This window comes from Gopherus flavomarginatus, chromosome 1 (assembly GCF_025201925.1).
Source record: "Gopherus flavomarginatus isolate rGopFla2 chromosome 1, rGopFla2.mat.asm, whole genome shotgun sequence".
NCBI classification, from domain to species: Eukaryota; Metazoa; Chordata; order Testudines; family Testudinidae; genus Gopherus; species Gopherus flavomarginatus.
The window spans coordinates 4,006,525-4,030,925 of NC_066617.1; the positions used below are offsets into that span (position 1 = coordinate 4,006,525).

At 45.6% G+C, this 24,401-nt stretch overlaps 2 protein-coding genes and 1 long non-coding RNA gene across 11 annotated transcripts in view; 2 read left to right on the plus strand and 1 right to left on the minus strand.

The window, feature by feature from the left end:
• The window catches only part of LOC127032899 (claw keratin-like), a 196,501-nt gene that overhangs the window by 131,755 nt on the left and 40,345 nt on the right, over positions 1-24,401 (minus strand). The gene's annotated exons all lie outside the window — the stretch shown is intronic.
• LOC127032978 (uncharacterized) lies at positions 8,807-23,878 on the plus strand. The gene is made up of 3 exons (XR_007768989.1): positions 8,807-9,063; positions 9,962-10,155; positions 23,808-23,878. It is a non-coding gene; the product is annotated as an uncharacterized LOC127032978 (long non-coding RNA).
• LOC127032805 (claw keratin-like) lies at positions 15,565-16,984 on the plus strand. The gene has a single exon (XM_050920418.1). It carries the CDS (start codon positions 15,978-15,980, stop codon positions 16,470-16,472), a length of 495 nt encoding a protein of 164 aa, XP_050776375.1. The 5' UTR covers positions 15,565-15,977; the 3' UTR covers positions 16,473-16,984.

Consider the following 24,401-nt stretch of genomic DNA (forward strand, 5'->3'; position numbering starts at 1 on the left):
GTGCTTCACAAACGCTCATCAAGTGTTATACAGCCAAAGAGATGAATGACTAAAGTAGTAGTAATTTTGACTGGGATTAAATGTTCCCACACTGAAGATTAGATTCACTTTAAAAATGCATGTCAAGGTCTCAGGTGTCACTCCTGTGCTCAGTTTGGGATTCCCAGCCTTTCAGATTAGGGCTCTTTGATTTTCATTCCCTGTACCTTTGCATTTCCCTTTTATACATATTTTGAAGTTTAAAGGTAGATACTGAAGCAGTGTAAAAGGGAACAGTTCCATCCATCAGCTTGAAGGAATGCACTTTATCTAGCCTAGCTCAGAGTGTCTCTATGTCCTTTGCGGCTCAGGGCATCATCTCTGGGGACATTTGTGATAGCTGCATTATTTGCTCTACGGGTCGCTCTTACCTGGATGGGAAAGTAGGAGCCTGGGACTCTGCAAGCAGCCAGTGAGTTCCCAACCCACCCTCCCCAGGACAGGCTCTGAGTGAAGAGCTCTGGGAGGTAGAGACCGAGAGAAGGGTTTGTCAAAGGCCACCAAAATAACTATAGTTAGAACCCTTGAATCCTAATCCATAATTTGGGGACATCTATTCCCACAAAAAAAAATCTGTTGTTAAAATAATAGCACTCTGTACACACACACAACTCTAATGAACCTGCAGTGCTTTGAAGTCCTTTGATTTGAGGGAGTCTGTGATCATGGAGCATAATATCGCTATGAGATCTGGTTTATGTGGAGGTGGACAAGCACATTGAGGTGAAGGTTACACAGGGAGCAAGTGGCCGAGTCAGCAATAAACTCAGTCCTAGTGATTTACTCACCCCATGCTCATCACTGCTCCTGAACTGCATTGGACAGTTCCCATTCACGGCTTCCGAATAGCTTAATGCAGCATCAGTAAAGTCAGGAGAATGATCGCAGGAATGTAGCTGGCCCATAACAATTTCAGAGGAAATAGAGCTGAAGGGTTTAATATGCCTCTTATACCATGTGGAGATAGAGAGAAAATGATCCTCCAAAAGACAGAGGGAAAAGAATTACATCAGTTGAAGGAGTTACTCAAAGTTTGATTTTTAACTAATTGGGCCTTCAGGAACAAAAGGGCCTCTCAAGGGCTCCCGCAGCCTAAAAAACTGTCTAAAAACACTCCTGACTCAGGGGCCTTCTAACAGCTTGATCTAGTTCTCCGATGAGAACTTCAGAAGTCCTGTTGAACTCACTCTCTCCATAACCATACAGACAATGTGCTAGGGACTGAATTGAATTAAATTTAGGACTGAATCTTGCACAGACAGTCTGTGATTCATAACAATGGGAAGGGTTTGAGTTTTTTTCAATTATTTTTCTGTTATTGAGTTGCAGGTGTTGGTTTCTCCATAGTATAGATGTTAAGGCCTGGATTGTCAGACAAAGACATGCAGTTGTGACCCTGGAGCCTATTGATTTTAGTTGGATCTTGGGCATTCAGATCCCTTAAGGATTTCTGAAAAATCTCATCCCCAATTTTTGATAAATGGCTTAGGAAGAAATTCCCTAAGTTTCCTCCATAAAGGGCTAATTCATTGTTCTTCTGTTTTCTTCTGTAGCAGCCAGTGAGTTATAGTAATGAGACAAGGTACTGCATTAGATGGGCCACTTGTCCCTTCCAGCATAGTAATTGCTACGTTCTCATATTCAGAAGTGAATCTAGCTGCAGATCCTCATCTGGTCCAATTTAGTGTAGCTGCAGTGAAGTCAGTGGATGAGAGCAGATTTACACCAGGGGAGGAGCTGGGGGTTTGTGTTTTGTTTTGATTTCAAAACCCCTTTTTTTTTATTAATCAGCAAGTGTTGGTGACTCACGAAGGATTACAAACCAAAGCACCGCCTTGCGATACTGGACTGAACTCGTTTGTCACTAGATGTCAGGGTTCTGTTGGCCCCTTTCTAAAGCTCAGTGAGGGGGGCTTCATGGCCCTCTCCCAGTACCGAAAAAATGGTGAAGGGCCAATGAGAAATCAGGATCCTGAGACTGGCAGTCCCCAGGGGCAATGGCAAGAGTCCACCGCTGCAGGTCAGCCTGATTGACAGGGCAGGCAGACCAATGAGCGAGTCAGGAACCCACTATCCTGTCCTCCACAAGTCCACTACTTTTTCTGTCCTTGGAATCACATCTCTCTGATGGGTCACAGTGACAGAATGGTAAAGAATTCTTCCAGCTTTGTGGAATGAAGTACAGAGTAATATATCTCTTCAACATTGCCTTCTTTCTGAATGAGAATAATAAAGATCTAAAGGAATTACAATTATGTACATTTCAAGCTTCTTCATGTGTAATGTAGGAATAAAAATCTCAATATACAATTCAAGCTGGGGAATATTTTGATAGAAAAGAATTTAATTCTTCTCAAGTGTAAATGTTAGGCTTATAGAAATCACACAAGATCTTTTATAGGAGAGAAGGCAATACGCCACATTTATTAAGAATACAGCAGTTAGTATATGCTTTTCAGTTACACGCAGACACACACACCATGCACACAGTCCCGCCAGTCGATGTTATCGTTACCAGTCCAGAGTCTGGATCAATCTAGTGGCCAGCCAGATTGGTCGCAGAGGGGAGCCAGGCTCTGTCGGTTGTGATCCAATTCTCCTGGAGTTGTTGGCAAGACGAACCCAAAGTTCCATGGCAAAGCACACTGTTCTTATAGTCCTTTCTTTTCATTGGAGTCTATGGATTTTGCTGTGTCCTTTTCTGTCCAGTTACTCTTTAATTGGAGTTAACTTTTGATGGCTTCTTCCATTCCAAAACCCCTCCAGGAGGGTCATCCTGACCTGGTTTAGATTTAATCAATTATCTTGTGTTTAAGGGTGCTAGCCTTCACATCAGGGTCGCCAATCTGCCCTTCCTCAATCATGGATGAGCGTTGATGGTTCTCTGGCGTTGATAAGTCTCGTTAAGTCTCTTCACTCCCCCTCCTTTGACCATCTGGCTTCAACAATGGCCTTCACACCTTATCTCTTCCTGATGCATGCATTCCTCATTCACCGAAACAGTTCTTTGCAGAGACCTTCAAAAGGTAACAAATAGCAGTGTTTTATGTTGAACAAGAAAGACATTGTAAATTAGACATTACTAAATCTTGTAACTATTTTTTGTCACACGGGGGCTTGGGCCTCCAATATTTCTCTAATCTAACTAACATAGTCAGAAACACGATCCTGTCTGTTACTTACAAGGTATGAATAAAAAGAAAATGGCTAATACTAGTATCCACTATTCTATTCATTTAGTCTAATACCTTAATTCTTACAATCAACCATACAATGTATACAGCCAAAACATAATCAATTATAAAGCACAGTACCCACAGTACAACAGAAATACCCACCAGTAAGGAAGCAACTACAAATAGAGGGAGTAAAGGTGCATTGCAAGACTCTCAATGGTAGATCATTGTTCACACTTAGAAGAGAAGATGTTTCACCCAAGAGTTCACCCCAAAATCATCAAAACAAAATTGAAAAAATGCCAAAATGAGCCTCTCTAAGAGTTACTCTCAGATTAGTGATGTATCTGGAAGTGTCCAGTACGGTTTAGGTGATACTTGTTGGTTTTGAGAATGAGTAGCCAAACTATTGGGGTTCATTTCTGACTCTGCCAGTCAATCCCTGTCTAACTTTTACCTGAATGTGCCTCCCTTTACCTCCATGGCAAACTGGTAGAAATGTAACTTTCAGGGTGGGTTGTCTGAGGCTTCCTCCGATCTGAGCATTTCAAAGCACTTCACAAACACTCATCAGGAGTTAAACAGCCAAAGAGATGAATTACTGAAGTAGTAATAACATTTTACTAGGATTAGATGTTCCAGCACTGAAGACCAAAAGGAAGGTGAAGGACCAATGAGAAATCAGGGATCTTGAGACTGACAGTCCCCAGGGGCAATGGGGAGAGCCTAATGCTGCTGGTCAGCCTGATCGACAGGGCAGGCAGGCCAATGAGGGAGTCAGGAGCCCAGGGTCCCGTCCTCCGTGTGAGCTGGACCTGCCTCAGCCAGCGTGGGCCCAGCTAAGGTGAGAGCAGCAGCCAGAGCTGAGCTGAGCGGAGCCGCAGCAGCCTGAGGGGCCAGAGGAGCAGCCCAGAGAGCAGAGCTGAGCTGGAGGCAGAGCCGCAGCCAGGCTGGGGCAGAGTGGAGCTGGAGCTGGGGCTGGGGCTGGGGCCGTCCGGATCCGGGTGCGGTGAGCAGCTGGGTGAGTGGGGGGGACCCTGGGCAGAGGGTCCAGCACAGGGAGACGCCACCAGCCAAGATGGGGATCATGACACTGACGGGGGCCTGATGCTGGGAAGAAGGGTCCTGCCACCTGGAGCCTGAGGGCGTGTGGGAAGCGCCAGAGCAAGTGTCCGACCCGCAGCGTCCCTGCAGCACGGCCAGGGACTGGGCAGGAGGAACAGACTGTGAACTGCCCTGACACTGCAGAGACGGCTGTGTGTGGTGTCCCTCAGCCCACAGGGTGGGGTGACTTGTTCCTTTAACCTGTCTAATTTATTCCTTATTTATTTATTAGTTGCTGTTTAATAAATTGTTTTTGCTTTGAACTATATGCGGTGATCAGTGGGTCAGTGAAGGATCTGGTGTGAAGAGAGCAGCAGGAGTGGGGACACCCTACCCCTGTCCTAAGTGTTCATGACAAGACTGTGAGTCAAGAACCTCAGGAATCCTGGGCCCAGCCTTTTCAGGCCTATAAGGCTTCTGCCACACAGGAGAGTGGAAGGGGAGCCCTCGAGGTCACAGCCTCTAGGTAAAGGAAGTGGGATCGAGGACTCAAATTCTTGGCTAGCCAATTCCACTGGGGGAGTGAATAAGCTAGGAAAGTTCCCCATGATCATAGCCCATTAGGGTTGAAAGGGAACTCAGGAGATCATCTAGTCCAACCCCTTGCTCAAAGAAGTACCAATCCCCAAATGCCCCCCTCAAGGATTGAACTCACAACCCAGGGGTTAGCAGGCCAATGCTCAAATCACTGAGCTATCCATCCTGCCCCACACACATAATAGTGGCACCAACCCCCCCCCCCCCCACAGAGGTTACATCCTAACAAGGAAACTAGTGTAGTACCTGTATGTGAATGCTTACGGGAAGAGGGTAGGTTTAGAAGAGAAAATAAGGAAAGAGCAAGTAAAAAATCACTTAGAAAAGTTAGATGCCTGCAAGTCAACAGGGCCTGATGAAATGCATCCTAGAATACTCAAGGAGTTAATAGAAGAGGTATCTGAGCCTCTAGTTATTATCTTTGGGAAATCATGGGAGACGGGGGAGATTCCAGAAGACTGGAAGGGGGCAAATATAGTGCCCATCTATAAAAAGGGAAATAAAAACAACCCAGGAAACTACAGACTGGTTAGTTTAACTTCTGTGCCAGGGAAGATAATGGAGCAGGTAATCAAAGAAATCATCTGCAAACACTTGGAAGGTGGTAAGGTGATAGGGAATAGCCAGCATGGATTTGTAAAGAACAAATCGTGTCAAACTAATCTGATAGCGTTCTTTGATAGGAAAACGAGCCTTGTGGATAAGGGAGAAGCGGTGGATGTGATATACCTAGACTTTAGTAAGGCATTTGATACGGTCTCGCATGATATTCTTATAGATAAACTAGGAAAGTATAATTTAGATGGGGCTACTATAAGGTGGGTGCATAACTGGCTGGATAACCGTACTCAGAGAGTAGTTGTTAATGGCTCCCAATCCTGCTGGAAAGGTATAACAAGTGGGGTTCCGCAGGGGTCTGTTTTGGGACCGGTTCTGTTCAATATCTTCATCAACGATTTAGATGTTGGCTTAGAAAGTACGCTTATTAAGTTTGCGTACGATACCAAACTGGGAGGGATTGCAACTGCTTTGGAGGACAGGGTCAAAATTCAAAATGATCTGGACAAATTGGAGAAATGGTCTGAGGTAAACAGGATGAAGTTCAATAAAGATAAATGCAAAGTGCTCCACTTAGGAAGGAACAATCAGTTTCACACATACAGAATGGGAGGAGACTGTCTAGGAAGGAGTATGGCAGAAAGAGATCTAGGGGTCATAGTGGACCACAAGCTTAATATGAGTCAACAGTGTGATACTGTTGCAAAAAAAGCAAACGTGATTCTGGGATGCATTAACAGGTGTGTTGTAAACAAGACACGAGAAGTCATTCTTCCGCTTTACTCTGCGCTGGTTAGGCCTCAGCTGGAGTATTGTGTCCAGTTCTGGGCACCGCAATTCAAGAAAGATGTGGAGAAATTGGAGAGGGTCCAGAGAAGAGCAACAAGAATGATTCAAGGTCTTGAGAACATGACCTATGAAGGAAGGCTGAAGGAATTGGGTTTGTTTAGTTTGGAAAAGAGAAGACTGAGAGGGGACATGATAGCAGTCTTCAGATATCTAAAAGGGTGTCATCGGGAGGAGGGAGAAAACTTGTTCACCTTAGACTCCAATGATAGAACAAGAAGCAATGGGCTTCAACTGCAGCAAGGGAGATTTAGGTTGGACATTAGGAAAAAGTTCCTAACTGTCAGGGTAGTTAAACACTGGAATAGATTGCCTAGGGAAGTTGTGGAATCTCCATCTCTGGAGATATTTAAGAGTAGGTTAGATAAATGTCTATTAGGGATGGTCTAGACAGTATTTGGTCCTGCCATGAGGGCAGAGGACTGGACTCAATGACCTCTCGAGGTCCCTTCCAGTCCTAGAGTCTATGAGTCTATGAGTCTATGTAAAAGGATAAAGGGAGACAAATCAGTCATCAGGAATGGTAATGTACAAAAGCCAGTAGGAGAACACTTCAGTCTTCCTGGACACTCAATAACAGACTTAAATGTAACCATTCTTCAACAAAAGCAATTTTCCTTCTCTTGGTATTGACACCTCCTCATCACTTCTTGGGAGTGGACTACATCTGCCCTGACTGAATTGGCTTTCAACACTGGTTCTCCACTTGTAAGGTTACTCCATTCTCTTCATGTGCCAATATATATTTATGCCTGAATCTGAAAATTTCACTCCATGCATCTGACAAAGTGGGTTTTTGACCTACAAAAGCTTATGCCCAAATAAATATTTTAGTCTTTAAGGTGCCACCAGACTCCTCATTGTTTTTGTGGATACAGACTAACACTGCTACCCCTGTGATATAATGATCCTTAGTTTAATTTAATGACAAGCCTTTTGTTATATTAATCATCCTGCCTCTGTTTATAAACAAACCCCCTGTCCCAAGGGTAAAAGCTGAGAGCAGCACAGAACTTCTCACATTCCACTCTCAAGCTCTGTCTGGGACCAGGGCTTGCGATATGAGAAGACCTCTGGTACAAAACTTGGGGTGGGTGGGGGGAGGCAGGAACCACTATGGGTTGTGGTCCCCTTTTTGTTCCAGCCCGGCCCACTGCCCCTCCTCTAACCCATGAGATTCCACCCTCAGTCAAGACCAGAAGTGGGAGTCGCTTCAGGGTGAGAGCTGCACGGGCAGCGGTGGGGAACAGCGGATGGTCCACCAGCCATGTGTAGGGGGCCCAGGAATCAGGGACATGGGCTGGGGGCTGCTCTAGGTCCCCTCTGCCCTGGCAGGTGGAGGGGCCTGGGCTCCCTGGCTTGGCTCCAGCTTCGGTTTGGCCGGGGGGCAGGGCTTTGGGGGAAGAGGAGGGGCAGGAGTGGGCCCATGGAGGGGTGGGACCTCGTGGCCCTCCCACTAATAGGAAGAATCCATCACCCTTGGTCTACAGTTAACATTGCATTAAGTATGTGATCTCGTGGCCACTTTTCTTTTCTTTATGAAAACCTGGGGCACTGTCCTGCAAAGACTCCTAATGCAAAATGTATGATTGGTCTTCTTAAAACTAAAGGGAAAATGTACATGAAGTGAAAATCTGTCTCTAAGTCTTTGCAGGAAAAGACTCTATCTACCCAGGGCTCCGAAAATTGCAACTAGAGAAGTGCCCAGAGCTGCTGGCTACATAGGGAGGAATTTCATTCAACACGATTTTTAAGCAAGGAGGGAGGAACAAGGAGAACCAGAAGACTGATATTATGATGCAGCAGAGTTTTTAATACAAATGAAATTGGCAGTACACAGTTACAGGAAGAAATACTACAGAGCAGAAAGAATGTATTTCCAGTGTTTCAAGAAGGGCTATGACCGATTACACGCCACAGTGGGGCACATTTCATGTTCTGTTTGCTTTGGTGGAGCTGCAGAGATCGACAAACAAGTCTCCTTTGTAACCATTTTAAGTTCCTTGTTTTACCCCAGTCTGTGGGAAATGAGACAAAGCAAAATAAAAGCAGAGGACTATGCAGCTTCTCCATTAGCCCATAGCTAAAGTCAAAGTGAGGTGCTAAAAGTACTTATTGATGGAAAGGAAAGAACATGTGGGGCCTAATTCTCCTTGACAGCAAGGTCTCTTTTTCCTGTCAAGGGACTTAAAGTTATAATAAATGTAAATGATACCTATCTTAAGGTTGCTGTTCCCTTCATACTGTGGGATCCCTGTAAACAGCCTGCAAATAAAAGAATCAGCACATGGCTGGGAAAACATTAGCAGAAAGAGTCACAAAGCGTAACATTAGAAAGGCAGCATGGCTGTCAGCCCAAGGTGCTGAGCACACACAGCTCCCACTGAGTTCAGCTGGAGCCCTGTTTGCCCAGCACTTCTGAAAGCCATGCCCAAAAGATCAGGGGTGAATCTGAATCTTGTTGTTCATTTCCTGGTTCTTCCTTCTTCCATGGATGTTCCTGCTGAGTTTAACATGGCCCACAATATCCACCAAGATACCTGCGGCCATATCCCCTGTATCCCCATAATCCCCCATAACCATAAAGGCCTGGGTAACCGCAGTGTCCTCCATAGCCCAATAATCTCCCATAACCCTAAGGGCCCCTGTATCCACCTAATCTCCCTAAACCTCCATAATGGCCTCCATAGCCATACAATCCTCCCAAACCGAATGAGCCCCCCAAACCGGCTCCCACCACAAGTGCTCCTACAGCTGCCACTTCGCTTTGTTGTGGGAAATTGCTGAGAATTGATTCGGGGAGGTGTTATAACCTTAGTCCCAGATTTGGACCTTAGCGTCCAAAATATGGGGGTTAGCATGAAAACCTCGAAGCTTAGCCACCAGCCTGGACCTGGTACCTGCTGCCACCACCCAAAAAATTAGAGTGTTTTGGGGCACTCTGGTCCCTCTGAAAAACCTTCCCTGGGGACCCCAAGACCCAAATCCCTTGAGTCTCACAACAAAGGGAAATAATCCTTTTTCCCTTCCCCCCTCCAGGTGCTCCTGGAGAGATACACAGACACAAGCTTTGTGAAACTACACAGAGTGACTTCCCCTCTCTGTTCCCAATCCTGAAAACAAAAAGTACTTTCCTATTCCCCAGAGGGAATGCAAAATCAGGCTAGCAATCCAACACACAGATCTCCCCTTGACTTCTTCCTCCCACCAATTCCCTGGTGAGTACAGACTCAATTTCCCTGAAGTAAAGAAAAACTTCAACAGGTCTTAAAAGAAAGCTTTATATAAAAAGAAAGAAAAATACATCCAAATGTCTCTCTGTATTAAGATGATACAACACAGGGTCAATTGCTTAAAAGAATATTGAATAAACAGCCTTATTCAAAAAGAATACAAATCAAAGCACTCCAGCACTTATATTCATGCAAATACCAAAGAAAAGAAAACCATAGAACTTACTATCTGATCTCTTTGTCCTTACACTTAGAAACAGAAGACTAGAAAGTAGAAAGTACTTCTCCAAAGCTCAGAGAAAGCAGGCAGGCAGAACACAAAGACTTAGACACACAATTCCCTCCACCCAAAGTTGAAAAAATCCGGTTTCCTGATTGGTCTAAAAATCCGGTTTCCTGATTGGTCCTCTGGTCAGGTGCTTCAGGTGAAAGAGACATTAACCCTTAGCTATCTGTTTATGACAGGAGGGTCACAACAACCGGTGAGGGTCTGATCACCACTTCGGAGTCAGGGCAGTGCCTAACGCACGGCTCGTTGGAGCTGCCAGTAACTGGACTAGGCCGGGCCACCCTGCATTCTGGATAGCACAGGCTGGAGAAAGTCATCTTTCTGGGGTGGAGGTCAACTTGCAACACACAAGAGGGATGAGAGTAAAGAGAAGGTAGAAGTGCTGGTGGAAGAAAGGTTTCAAAGCTCAGTTACAATTGTAGTGAGGTCAGTATGGGGCCAGAGAGAGAGAGGAGGAGGACATTTCGGCGGCAACACCTCTCGATGACTCCACTTGCCGTTGACAAGTGACGTCATCGAGAGACTTTGCCCCCGAATTTCAGCGGTGAGGCCTCTTGATGACATCACTTGCTGTTGACAAGCGAGGTCATCGAAAGATGTCGCTCGTTAATTTCGGTGGCGTCGACTCTCGATGCCGTCACTTGTCGATGGCAAGAGACGTCATCGAGGCGTCCCCACTGAAATTCGGGAGTGACGCCTCTCAATGACGTCGCTTGTCAACGGCAAGTGGAGTCATCGAGAGGTGTTGCCGCCAAAATGCTGCCAAAATTCGGCGGCATTTCGGCGGGTGCTCCACCAGCACAGTGGTCCTTCGTCTGGCGTCCACCAGACAAAAGGTTGGGGATCACTAAGTTAGTCTCTTGGTTTGTGCTCATATATTTGTTTCTATTTGGTCTTTCTATGCCTCTTGTCCACTTGTCCACTTTCAGTAAGCTTCTCTCCCAACCAGCCCCTTTCAGCCTCTCTCAATGACTTTGTCTGTAAAACACAGACTGGAATAAGAGCGACATAAAATTACATCATCTGAAGAGAAGCACCTTCAATGAGTATTTCTGTTCAGGAGAACATAGGAATTACTCAGCCGGAGCACTCCACTTGTCAACTTCATCTGTCTCTTGTCTCCAGTACTGAGGCGTAACAGCTGCTACAGAATAAAGTAGAAGACCACCGAATTGGGCCTTTCTGGGAAAGTTTCTTCCAAATCCACCTAAGTGAAAAATGGCTAAGGGACTTTCTAAAGTTACTGAAAAGATTTCAGTGCCCTAAATCTATTTCCAATTAATAGGAAATATGTTTCCCCAATTGTAAATGTTGTTCTTAAAGTCCCTCCTTTAGCTTCAGATCATGAATCCACCAGTGTCTGCAACTCAGTAATGACACAAGATAATTATGGAAGAACACCATGATCTCTGATAAAAATCACAGTGAGAACATGCATGATTCCATCTTAAATGAAAAGAGGAGGTCCTAATTAGTTACCAAACAAACTTTATTGCCTTCATAAATCCTCTTTTTGATGGAGCTGTTTTCCTCAGCGTTGGTGATTATTGGGCTAATCTCAGCCTCAGAGGGTGTGACATGCATGTTGCACTCTTCAGTTGTCTTTCATCTTAAATTTTTTTAGGGCAACTGCATTTCTTGTGTCATTCCAATGACTTTATTGTTGCTCCAATGAGAATGAATTTCAAGGCGATTCTGAGCGGCATCAGTAGCACAAGTAGGGTGACCAGACAGCAAGTGTGAAAAATTGGGACAAGTGGTGGGGAGTAATAGGAGATTATATAAGAAAAAGACCCCAAAATCGGGACTATTCCTATAAAATCAGGACATCTGGTCACCCTAAGCACAAGTGGGTGTCATGAAAGGAATCCAATTTAGTCCTTTCAGTTCATGTTGGTCATGGTTAGGGGTATTGGGCAGTTCATTCTAAATATGCCATTTTTCTCCATTCTCACCACCTCTATTCCTAGCAGGTCAGATCCAATCCCCTTTGTACCCCCCTTTGCCTCCAGTATGTTTCCTGTGGGGACTTTAAGTCTGAAATTCACTCTTTGGCAAGGGGATAGTATGATTTATATGAACAATTGGTACCACAGGACTCTTTGTCCTTATAAACAATGTTAGTCCCATTTTAAACCTTCAAACTCGGTCTTAGCAGGGACTTAAGCCCTCACAGATTTTCATAAATACCAAATTAAAAACTACATTTGAATGACTATGAAATAGACCCAAAATATGTGGCTTTAAATCATGATCTGATTAAGGGAATGACATGAGAGACCTTGGCCTATAGTTTGCGTAAAGTGACTGTGTGACTCATTGCAGAGGTGTCTGATCCCCACAACAATATATTAATATTCTAGGAACACGACCCTTTGCATGTGTGAAACACCAGGGAGTGTTTGTGAGGGGCTTTGAAATCTTGAGTTCTGAGAATGCTGAAGAACTTCCAGCCTTAACATCCTCACTCTGTCTGTTTGATAGGCCTACAGAAAGAGGTACAAGGAGCTTTGCATTTCCCTTTCTTTAGCAAACATTCTTTTACAAAGCTCAAGAGGCAGATACTGAGCCAGCGGACATCAGTAGAGTTCCCCAGACTTCAGTGATGGTCTGTGCTTTACAACTGAGGGAAGACATTTAATGCTGCTCGAGTTAGAAGAAATCCTGCTGGGGGTGTATTTTCCAATTTAAAAATCATTCTGTGTCTGTCTGAAAATCTTTGTGTGGGAGACGGGTCTTGCAGGATGCACTAGGTTGGTCAGACTTCCAATTAATCCAGTCTCATCCCACAGCTCACTGATTGTTGAAGAAGGAATCCTTAACTGTCAGTGCTGTGCTTCTTCCTTTGCTTTATTAGCTGAAGTCTCTCACAAAACCCACTTCTCTTGGCTGCTCATGGGTGGAGATGCAGTACCTGATGTTTCCATTGGTTTCCCTATTCGTTGGCTTTGAGCATAGGTGATGGGTTGCATAGGCAGGGGGGAGGCGTTGCCTTCCCAAACAATCAAGCGTGACCCCACTCCCTTCCCTGACATTCCCTTCATCCAGTCGTGGCTCCAGTCCTCCCAGATCCAAGTCCAGCCCCCTAGTGCTCTAGGGCAGGGGCCACTCACCACCCGCCTTCCTGCACTCTGGGGCTGGGGCCACATGCCACCCACCTTACCCTCCCCTGCTGAGGAGGTTGGGGCTGCCCATTGCTCTCCCTACCAGCACTCCATTGAGGCTGAGGGGGCTAGCTGCAGGACTGGGTTGGTGTCTGCACTGGGGGGAAGAGGGGTGGCTCTCAGCTTGGAGGGGGTGGGAGATTAGCTCCAGCAGGGCCTTGGGTGGAAGTGGTGGGGCCTCTGGTGGAAATGGTGCGGTAGGGGCTAACCTCTCCCAGCTGGAGGTTCAAACACCACCCATAGCTTTGAGCACTAGGGGGTAGAGGTGCCAAATATGCACAAAGAGAGACACTTGCAACAAGATTTCTCTAACCTCGACTAGATAAAGTGTGTTCCTTCAATCTGAAGTTGATGGAACTGTTCCCTTTTACACTGGTTCAGTAGCTACCCTTCAAAAAATATAGAGAGCTGGAAGGGACCCCAAAGGATCATTGAGTCCAGCCCCCTGTCTTCACAAGCAGAATCAAGTGCTGATTTTACCCCAGATTTCTAAGTGGCCCCCTCAAGGGGGGAACTAACAATGCTGGATTTAGCAGGCCAATGCTCAAACCACTGAGCTATCCCTCCCCATCCCTTAAACTTTAAAATATATATAAAAAGAAAATGCAAAGTTCCATGGAACAAAAATCAAAGAGCCCCAATTTCAAAGGCTGGGAAACACAGACTGAGCACTGGAATGATATTTGTGACCTTGACATGCATTTTTAAAGTGAATCTAATCTTCAGTGTTGGAAGATCTAATCTCAGTAAAAAGTGCTTTGAAATGCTTAGATCAGAGGAAGCCTCAGACAATCCACCCTGAAAGTTACAATTATAGCTTTTGCTACAGAGGTAAATCGAGGCACATTCAGGTGAAGGTCAGACTGGAAGCTATTGGCAGAGTCAAAAATAAACCCCAACTTAATATTTACAAGGTTACTACGCCTTTGGAAAATTGATAGACTTGTAATTCCTTTGGAGAAGTATTATCCTCAAGTATAAAAAAGCCACCATTCAAGTGGATCACAATATTAGCCAGGTTTTTATTCCTGACGCTGAGATCCAAGGATGCAAACATTTTTTAATCAGACATGTTACTAACCTTGTCTTGTAACGTGCTATAACAGGGATCAACCTAGAGCTCAGCCTGTGGCAGGATGCATCAGAAATACTGGGTTGTATTTCTGTTTCTGCAACTGACCCCTGTGTCTGACCGTCACCTCAATGTATCTCTTTCTGTAGGCCTATCAAACAGACAGAGTGAGGATGTTAAGGCTGGAAGTTCTTCAGCATTCTCAGAACTCAAGATTTCAAAGCCCCTCACAAACACTCATTGGTGTTTCACACATGCAAAGGGTTGTGTTCCTAGAATATCAATATATTGTTGTGGGGATTAGACACCTCTGTAATGAGTCACACAGTCACTTTACACAAAATATAGGCCAAGGTCTTTCATGTCATTCCCTTAATCAGGTCATGATTTAAAGCCACACATTTTGGGTCTATTTCATATTCATTCAAATGTAGTTTTGAATTTGGTATTTATTAAAATCTGTGAGGGCGTAAGCCCCTGCTAAGACCGAGTTTGAAAGTTTAAAATGGGACCAAACATTGTTCAGAGGGAGAGTCCTGTGGCACCTGTTGTTCATAGGCATTGTACTATCCCCCTGGCAAAGAGTGAATTTCGGACTTAGAGTCCTGACAGAAAATATACTGGAGGCAATTGAATGATTCCCATTGATTCAAAGGGGATTGGATCTGACCTGCTAGGAACAGAGGTGATGAGAATGGAGAAAAATGAAACATTTAGAATGAACTGCCCAGTGCCCCTAACCATGACCAGCATGAATTGAAAGAACCAAACTGGATTCCTTGCATGACACCCACTTGTGCTACTGATGCCGCTCAGAATCACCTTGACCTTCATTCTCATTGCAGCAACAATAAAGTCATTGGAATGAAAAAAGAAACGCAGTTGGCTTAAAAAATTTTAAGATGAAAGACAACTGAAGAGTGCAACATGCATGTCACACCCTCTGAGGCTGAGATTAGCCCAATAATCACCAACGCTGAGGAAAACAGCTCCATCAAAAAGAGGATTTATGAAGGCAATCAAGTTTGTTTGGTAACTAATTAGGACCTCCTCCACAAACACCATCACAGATCGTACAAGCAGTCCTAGGAACTGTATAAAAGTGCTCACCACACAGCACTCTTCTAAACACTTCTCTGGACTTCATCTCCTTGGTGAACTGGGTAAGTCCAATTCCACTCAATCTCTTTCTAACCCCAGAAATATCACAGTAGGGCCTCTTTTCAATTAAGATGGAATCTTGCATGTTCTCGCTGTGATTTTTATCAGGGATCACGGAGTTCTTCCATAACTATCTTGTGTCATTAGTAAGTTGCAGACGCTGGTGGATTCATGAGCTTAAGCTAAAGGTGAGACTTGAAGAACAATTGAAAACATATTACCTATTAACTGGAAATAGATTTAGGGCACTGAAATCTTTTCAGTAACTTTAGAAAGTCCCTTAACCTTTTTTCACTTAGGTGGATTTGGAAGAAACTTTCCTAGGTTAGTCCAGAAAGGTCCAATTCAGTAGTCTTCTACTTTATTCTATAGTAGCTGTTACTCCTCAGTACTGGAGACAAGAGACAGATGAAGTTGACAAGTGGAGTGCTCCGGTTGAGTAATTCCTATGTTCTCCTGAACAGAAATACCCATTGAAGCTGCTTCTCCTGAGATGATGTAATTTCATGTCTCTCTTATTCCAGTCTGTGTTTTACAGACAAAGTCATTGAGAGGGGCTCAAAGGGACCGGTTGGGAGGGACGCTTACTGCAAGTGGACAAATGGACAAGAGAGGAAGAAAGACCAAATAAGAACAAATACAAAGAAACTAACTCCACTCCTCCTCTCTCTCTCGGGCCCCATGCTGACCTCACTACCATTGTAACCGAGCTTTGAATCCTTTCTTCCACCAGCACTTCTACCTTCTCTTTACTCTCATCCCTCTTGTGTGTTGCAGGTTTACCTCCACCCCAGAAAGATGACTGTCTCCAGCCTGTGGTATCCAGAATGCGGGGTGGCCCGGCCTAGTCCAGTTACTGGCAGCTCCAACGAGCCGTGCGTTAGGCAGTGCCCTGACTCTGAAGTGGTGATCACACCCTCACCTGTTGTTGTGACCATCCCCGGACCAATTCTCAGCAATTTCCCTCAGCAGAGTGAAGTAGCAGCCATAGGAGCACCTGTGGTGGGAGCCGGTTTGGGGGGCTCATTTGGTTGGGGGGGATTGCGTGGCCATGGAGGCCTTTACGGAGGGTTGTATGGTTTAGGGAGGTTAGGTGGTTATAGTGACCATTATGGTTATGGGGGATTATTGGGCCATGGGGGATACTGTGGTTACCCAGGTCTTTACGGTTATGGGGGATTATTGGGTTATGGGGGACACTGCGGTTACCCAGGCCTTTATGGTTCCGGGGGATTATGGGGGTATGGGGGATATGGCCGTAGGTCTCTTGGTGGATATTGTGGGCCATGTTAAACCCAGCAGGAACACCCATAAAAGAAGGAAGAACCAGGAATTTAACAGCAAGATACAGATTCTCCCCTGAGCCTATGGGCATGGCTTTCAGAAGTGCTGGGCAAACAGGGCTCCAGCTGAACCCAGTGGGAGCTCTGTGTGCTCAGCACCTTGGCCTGACAGCCGTGCTGCATTTCTAATGTTACGCTTTAGGACTCTTTCTGCCAAGGCTTTCCCACCCGCGTGCTGATTCTCTCTTTCACATGTGGACTCATTCTGAATTACACGCAGGCTGTTTACACTGACCCCGCAGGGTGAAGGAACAGCAGCCTTCAAATAGGCAGCGTTTATGTTTAGTATCACTTTAAGTCCCTTTTAGGCACCACATTTTCTACCTTTCCATCAGTATGTACCTTTAGTGCCTCACCTTGATCTTTGCTCTGGCCAGATGTCTAATGGAAAGGCTGCATAGTCTATTTTGCTTCGTCTCATTTCCCACCAACTGGAATAAGACAAAGATCTTATAATGGTTACAAAGGGGACTTCTTTCTCAATCTCTGCAGCTGCAACAAAGCAAACAGATCATCGTGTTTGAAATGAGCCCCACTGAGGCATGTGATGGGTCACAACTCTTCTTGAAACACTGGAAATATATGCTTTCTGCTCTGTATTATTTCTTTCTGTAACTGTGTACTGCTAATTTCATTTGCATTAAAAACTCTGTTGCATCATAATATCAGTCTTCTGGTTCTCCTTGTTCCTCCCTCCTTCCTTAAAAATCGTGTTGGATGAAATTCCTCCTTGTGCTGCTGGCACTTCTGCAGTTGTAATTTTCAAAGCCCTGGTAGATAGAATCTTTTCTTGCAAAGACTTAGTGACACATTTTCTCTTCATTTACGTTCCCTTTAGTTTCAAGAAGATCAATCATATGGTTTGTGTTAAGAGTCTCTGAGAGTCTTTGCAGGTTTTCATAAGGAAAAGAAAAGTGGCCACAAGATCACATACTTCACTGTAGGCCAACGGTAACAGACTCTTCCTAATAGTGGAAGGGCTACGAGGACCCATCCCCAATGTGGTCCCACTCCTGCCCCTCCTATTCCCCAAAGCCCCACCCCCTGGCCAAACCAAAGCTGGAGCCAGAACAGGGAGCCCATCACCCCCATCTGCCAGAGTTGGGGGGCTTGAAAGTAGACCCCAGCCTGTAGCCCTCGATCCCGCACCCCATCCATGGCAGATGGTGGGCTCAAGGTTCCCCACAGCTGCCTGTGTGCTTCTTACTCTGACCCTGCTCCTGCTTCTGGCCCAGACGAGGGTAGAGCCTGATGGGTAAGAGGAGGGGCGGGGAGTCAGGCCCACATAAACAGTGGACCTGACCCATAGTGGTTCCTGGCCCCCCTTCCGCTTCCCCTTCCCTTCCTCTTCCCATTCAGTTCCCCCAAACACATGCAACTCTTCAAAAGAACCCAGTTTCAAAAATAAAAGTCAATGTGTCTGCTTGACACCTCCTTTGCATTAACTTTATGCAGCTGCTGTTAGAAAGGCAAAAGTTAGAAAGAAACGGTCCATATCCATGGAGAGGAGATCACCAGGCTGAATTCTCATTGACACTAAAGCCTTTTGACAGTGCTCTGGCATGGGAAAGAGGCACTCACTCAAGTCATGGTAGATGTAGGTAACATCCACCTTATGGCCCCTGCCTCATTTGCACTTCACAGTGTGGTGTAATACCCATTGTGTAGTTGAGAATCAGGCCCGGTGGGGTGATAACAGAGGAAACCCATAACCAGGAAGGCATTAGACGAAACCGATCAAGGGTAACAGGGCAAACATGAGGAATGTTTGCAGAGGTGCTGATGAAATGCACCTCTCTCATTATTTCACATGGAGTTTGGTGCACTCAACCCTTCTCAAAGCCAGGCCTATGGGATCAGAGGTGAATCTGTATCTTACCGTTCATTTCCTGCTTCTTCCTGTTCCCATGGAGATGCCTGGTGGGCGCAATGTGGTTTACAATTTCCATTTAGGTCCCGATGACCCCATCCCAATCCCCCCAGCCCTGTTTTCCCCAACAACCATATAGGCCCCTGTGACCATGGAGCTCGTCCTAACCGTATTGGCCTCCATAACACTATAATCTCCCATAACCACTGGCACACCGGTTACAGTATAATCCTCCATAACATTAGAAACCTCTATCAGCACATGTGCCCCCATCGCCACCTCCAGTGTCAGCTGCACCCGAAGATTCCACTCTGCTTTCCTGAGGGAAAGAGCTGAGAATTGCTCCTGGGAAGGACATGACAGTGGTGATTGGATCAGCACTGTAGAGTCAGCGCACCGCCTTATGTCTGGCTTGTTACAGCTGTTGTGCACGGTGTGTGGAATGTCACTGCACGTGTTTGTGAAGCAAGATGTCTTGAAAGAAAGCAAGAAAGAAGGATTGAGGGACCTAACGAGCTCTTTTGAATTCTTGTTACTCTCTTTGTCCCAAAAATTATCCTGTCTCTAAGAAGATGGCTGGGATAGCATTAATAATGTTAGTTTCCTTGGTAGGATGTAACCTCTATATGAGTAGGGGATAGTCTCAAGATCATGGGGAACTTTCCTGGTTGATAAGCTCCCCCAGTGGAATTGCCTAGCTGAGAATCTGAGTCATCGCTCCCACTCCCTTTATCCAGTGGCTGCCTGACCTTGAGGGCTCCCCTTCCACTCTCCTGTGTGGCAGAGACCTTGTGTCATGAACACACAGCTAAGGGTAGCATAAAATCCCTCCTTTACCTGTAAAGGGTTAAGAAACTCAGATAACCTGCTTGATGCTTGACCAAAAGGACCGGTAAGGGGAGAAGATACTTTCAAATCTGAGAGGGAAGGTTTTTCCTTTGTGCTGTGTGTGGTGTTGTTCTCTCTGAGACAAAGAGAGAGACCAAGCTCCTACTGAAATGATACATCTGATATTATAGAAATAGTAAGTAATAGCAAGGAAATGCATTAGATTATCTTTTGTTTTAGCTTGTGAATTTTCACTGTGCTAAGAGGGAGGTTTATTCCTGTTTTTTTTTGGTCACTTTCAAGTTTTGTCTAGAGGGGAATCCTCTGTGCTTTAAATCTTATCACCCTGTAAAATTACCTTCCATTCTGATTTTACAGAGGTGCTTCTTCTACTTTTTTCTTTATAATCAAGTTCTGTTTTTAAGAATCTGCCCTAAAACCCCAAAGGTTTGGTGTGTGCTCACCTTGGTTACCTATTTGGTTAAGAACATGAACACAAGAACGGCCGTACTGGGTCAGACCAAAGGTCCATCTAGCCCAGTATCCTCTACCGACAGTGGCCAATGCCAGGTGCCCCAGAGGGAGTGTACCTCACAGGTAATGATCAAGTGATCTCTCTCCTGCCATCCATCCCCACCCTCTGACAAACAGAGGCTAGGGACACCATTCCTTATCTATCCTGCCTGATAGCCATTAATGGACTTAAATTCATGTAGGTTATCCAGTTCTCTTTTAAACCCCGTTATAGTCCTGGCCTTCACAACCTCCTCAGGCAAGGAGTTCCACAAGTTGACTGGGCACTGTGAGAAGAAGAACTTCCTTTTATTTCTTTTAAACCTGCTGCCCATTAATTTCATTTGCTGGTCCCTAGTTTTTGTACTATGGGAATAAGTAAATAACTTTTCCTTATCTACTTTCTCCATGTCACTCATGATTTTATACACCTCTATCATATCCCCTTTCAGTCTCCTCTTTTCCAAGCTGAAAAGTCCTAGCCTCTTTAAGCTCTCCTCACATGGGACCCTGGGGCAGGGTGGTTACCCGCTCCTGCCCTGAGGGGTTGAAAAGCAGCCCTGCAGAGGGCTGCAGCTCTAAAAGCCTGGGCTGATTGGGGGAAAGTAGGCTCAGCTGGGGCCATGCCCCAGTCAGGCCCAGCTGGCCCCTAGAAAAGGCTGTGAGCCAGAGGCCCAGCCAGTCTGCCTCTGCCTGTAGAAGGAGAAGGGCCTGCTTGCAGGGAGCTAGACAGGGTACCTGAGTGGAGCAGGGCTGGGGCAAGGCAGAGGAGCTGGGAAGCTGCAGCTTGGAAAGTCCTAGACTGTGGCCTAGCACAAGGGCAACAAGTACTGGGGGTTGCAGAAGGCAGCCCAGGTGTAGGCCAAGGCAGCAGGTCCAAACCCCACCTTGCCACTGATGAGTGGCTGATACTGCCGTCTGCCCCAGGGCATGGGGCTAGACGATGACTGGCAGTAGCCTGATACTGAGGTGAGGTGGGGATAGTGGGTGGGGAGACCCTGAGAGAAAGGGGGTAGTGCTCAGGGGCAGCACCGCAGATAACAGGGCACCAGGGTCCTGGGAGGGACATGGGGCCAGAGGGCAGGCGGATCACTGAGAGGCCTGAAGAGGGCACTCCAGAACTGGAATGAGCTAATTCCCTGAGAGACCAGCAGGATGTGCCGCAGGAATGAGTCAGCACCCTTACAGACCCGTTCCAAACCCCTAATCCTTTTAGTTGCCCTTCTCTCAACCTTCTCGAGTGCCATTGTATCTTTTTTGAGATGAGGAGACCACATCTATACGCAGTATTCAAGATGTGGGCGTACCATCGATTTATAGAAGGGAAATAATATATTCTCCATCTTATTCTCTATCCCCTCTTTAATTATTCCTAACATCCTGTTGGCTTTTTTAACCATCTCTGCACACCAGGGGGATGTCTTCAGAGAACTATCCACGATGACTCCAAGATCTTTTTCATGATTTGTTGTAGCTAAATTAGCCCCCATCATATTGTATGTATAGTTGGGGTGACTTTTTCCAATGTGCATTACTTTGCATTTAGCCACATTACATTTCATTTGCCAGTTTGTTGCCCAATCACCTAGTTTGGGGAGATCTTTGTGAAGTTCTTCACACTCTGCTTTGGTCCTAGCTATCTTGAGCACTTTAGTAGCATCTGCAAACTTTGCCACCTCACTCTTTACCCCTTTCTCCAGATCATTTATGAATAAGTTGAATAGGGCTGGTCCTAGGACAGACCCTTGGGGAACACCACTCGTTACCCCTCTCCATTCAGAGAATTTACCATTAATTCCTACCCTTTGTTCCCTGTCTTTTAACCAGTTCTGAATCCAGGAAAGGACCTTCCCTTTTATCCCAGGACAACTTAATTTATGTAAGAGCCTTTTAACCTAAGCTGGTGGAATATAAGCTTAGCGGGTCTTTCATGCAGGTCCCCACATCTGTACCTTGGAGTTAAGAGATGGGAGGGAACCCTGACACCTTGTAACCACGACAATGGTGAGCCCAGAATTCCCGAGGGACTCAACCCGCAGTCTTGTCATGGACACTTAGGACAGGGACAGGGTGTCCTCACACCGGGCTGCTCTCTTCACACCGGATGCTTCACAGACCCAAGGATCACTGCATATAGTGACTAAAGTGAAATACCTGAAAGCTTCATGGACGCTATTTAAAGACACCATAATAGAGGCCCAACTTAAATATATACCCCAAATTAAGAAACACAGTGAAAGAACTAAAAAAGAGCCACCATGGCTTAACGACCATGTAAAAGAAGCAGTGAGAGAGAAAAAGGCATCTTTTAAAAAGTAGAAGTCAAATCTTAATGAGGTAAATAGAAAGGAGCATAAACACTGCCAAATTATGAGTAAAAATGTAATAAGGAAAGCCAAAGAGGAGTCTGAAGCCAAAAACTCCAGAGGTAATAACAAAAATGTTTTTTAAGTACATCAGACGCAGGAAGCCTGCTAAACAACCAGTGGGGCCCCTGGATGATCGAGAGCTTGAAGATGATAAAGTCATTGCGGAGAAACTAAACAAATTCTTTGCTTCAATCTTCATGGCTGAGGATCTTAAAGAGATTCCCAAACCTGAGCCGGCCTTTCTAGGTGACAAAGCTCAGGAACTGTCACAGACTGAAGTGTCACTAGAGGAGTTTTGGAATTAATTGATAAACTTAGTAACAAGTCACTGGGACCAGATGGCATTCACCCAAGAGTTCTGTGAAGTTCAAATGTGAAGTTGTGGAACTATTAACTAGGGTTGGTAACCTTTTCTTTAAATCGGCTTCTGTACCCAATGACTGGAAGATAGCTAATGTAATGCCAATATTTAATAAGGGCTCTAGAAGTGATCCTGGCAATTACAGACCGGTAAGTCTCATGTCAGTACAGGGCAAATTTGTTGAAACAATAGTAAAGAATAAAATTATCAGACATCTAGAAGAACATAAATTGGGGCACTGGTAAAGTCGACTAATCTATTAGAAAGTCAACATGTGGACAAAGGGGATGTGGACACAGTACTTAGCTTTGGCCACTGTTTGCCCTTTCTCACACTGTTGAAATCAAAGGGAAAACCTGTCTAAGTCTTTGATAAAACAGGACAGGTACTCAGGGCTGCAGACTGCTTAACAGAGATGAGCTCCACAGTGAGCAAATTTTTAAGCAAGTGTGGAATCAGCCACACAGTGGAAGGAGATTTCCAATGTTTCATCTGACCAGCATAAGATGTTCTTCTGACTGCAAGAGCGTCCCCAACATCCCAGAAATGCAGCACGGCTCTGTCAGCCAAGGTGCTGAGCACCCTTACAGCACCCACTGCAGTTCCACATGCAAATAAAAGAATCCGCACATGGATGGGAAAGCATTTGCAGAAAGAGTCATAAAGCGTAACATTAGAAATGCAGCACGGCTGTCAGCCCAAGGTGCTGAGCACACACAGCACCCACTGAGTTCAGCTGGAGCCACGTTTGCCCAGCACTTCTGAAAGCCATGCCCAAAAGCTCAGAGGTGAATCTGTATCTTGCCCGTCATTTCCTGTTTTTTTCCTGCTTCCATGGATGTTCCTGCTGGCTTTAACATGGCCCACAATATCCACTAAGAGTCCTACGGCCACATCCCCATATCCGTACCGCCGAAACCATAAAGGCCTGGGTAACCGCAGTGTCCCCCATAGCCCAATAATCCCCCATAACCGTAAAGGCCCCTGTAACCACCTAATCTCCCTAAACCATACAATCCTCCGTAATGGCCTCCATAGCCGTACAATCCCCCCAAACAGAATGAGCCCCCCAAACCAGCTCCAACCACAGGAGCTCCTATGGCTGCCACTTCACTCTGCTGAGGGAAATTACTGAGAATTGGTCCGGGGAGGGTCACAACAACCGGTGAGGGTTTGATCACCACTTCGGAGTCAGGGCACTGCCTAATGCATGGCTCGTTGCAGCTGTCAGTAACTGGACTGGGTTGGGCTACCCCGCATTCTGGATAGCACAGGCTGGAGAAAGTCATCTTTCTGGGATGGAGGTAAACCTGCAACACACAATAGGGACTAGAGTAAGAGAAGGTAGAAGTGCTGGTGGAAGAAAGGCTTCAAAGCTCAGTTACAACTGTAGCGAGGTTTGCATGGGGCCCGAGAGAGCGAGGAGGAGTGCATTTAGTCTGCATGGGTGTGGTCATCTATTTGTTCCTGTATCCTCTTTCTACACCTCTTGTCCACTCACAGTAAACTTCCCAGCCAACTCGCCCCTTTGTGTCCCTTTGTCTGAAAAACACTGATTGGAATAATGATGGACACCTGGCATTCTGGATCTATTTTAGATATTTATCAAAGAGAACATTTCTGGGATCATGGTAATCACATCCTTTCCTTTGAGGATTTAACCTCTGCGTGCAAACCAGTCGATTCTGGTGTCAGAAGGTGGCTCTTGGAGTTTCCAAATCTTGGGAGTCACCAAAACTTGCTGATGAAGCAACAGAGATTTGGCTTTTCTCCAAAGAAATCACTTAGGACAAGCTCCTCAGCTGGGCTAAAATGGGTTCAGGTCCACTGACCTGCAGCTACACTAAATTACACCATCTGAGGAGAAGCACCTTCAATGGGTATTTCTGCTCAGGCGAACATAGCAATTGCTAGATTGGATCACACCACTTGAGAACT

Bases quoted from the DNA above. Each gene is read 5' to 3' on its own strand.
- LOC127032805 (XM_050920418.1), top strand. From the start codon at position 15,978: ATGACTGTCTCCAGCCTGTGGTATCCAGAATGCGGGGTGGCCCGGCCT.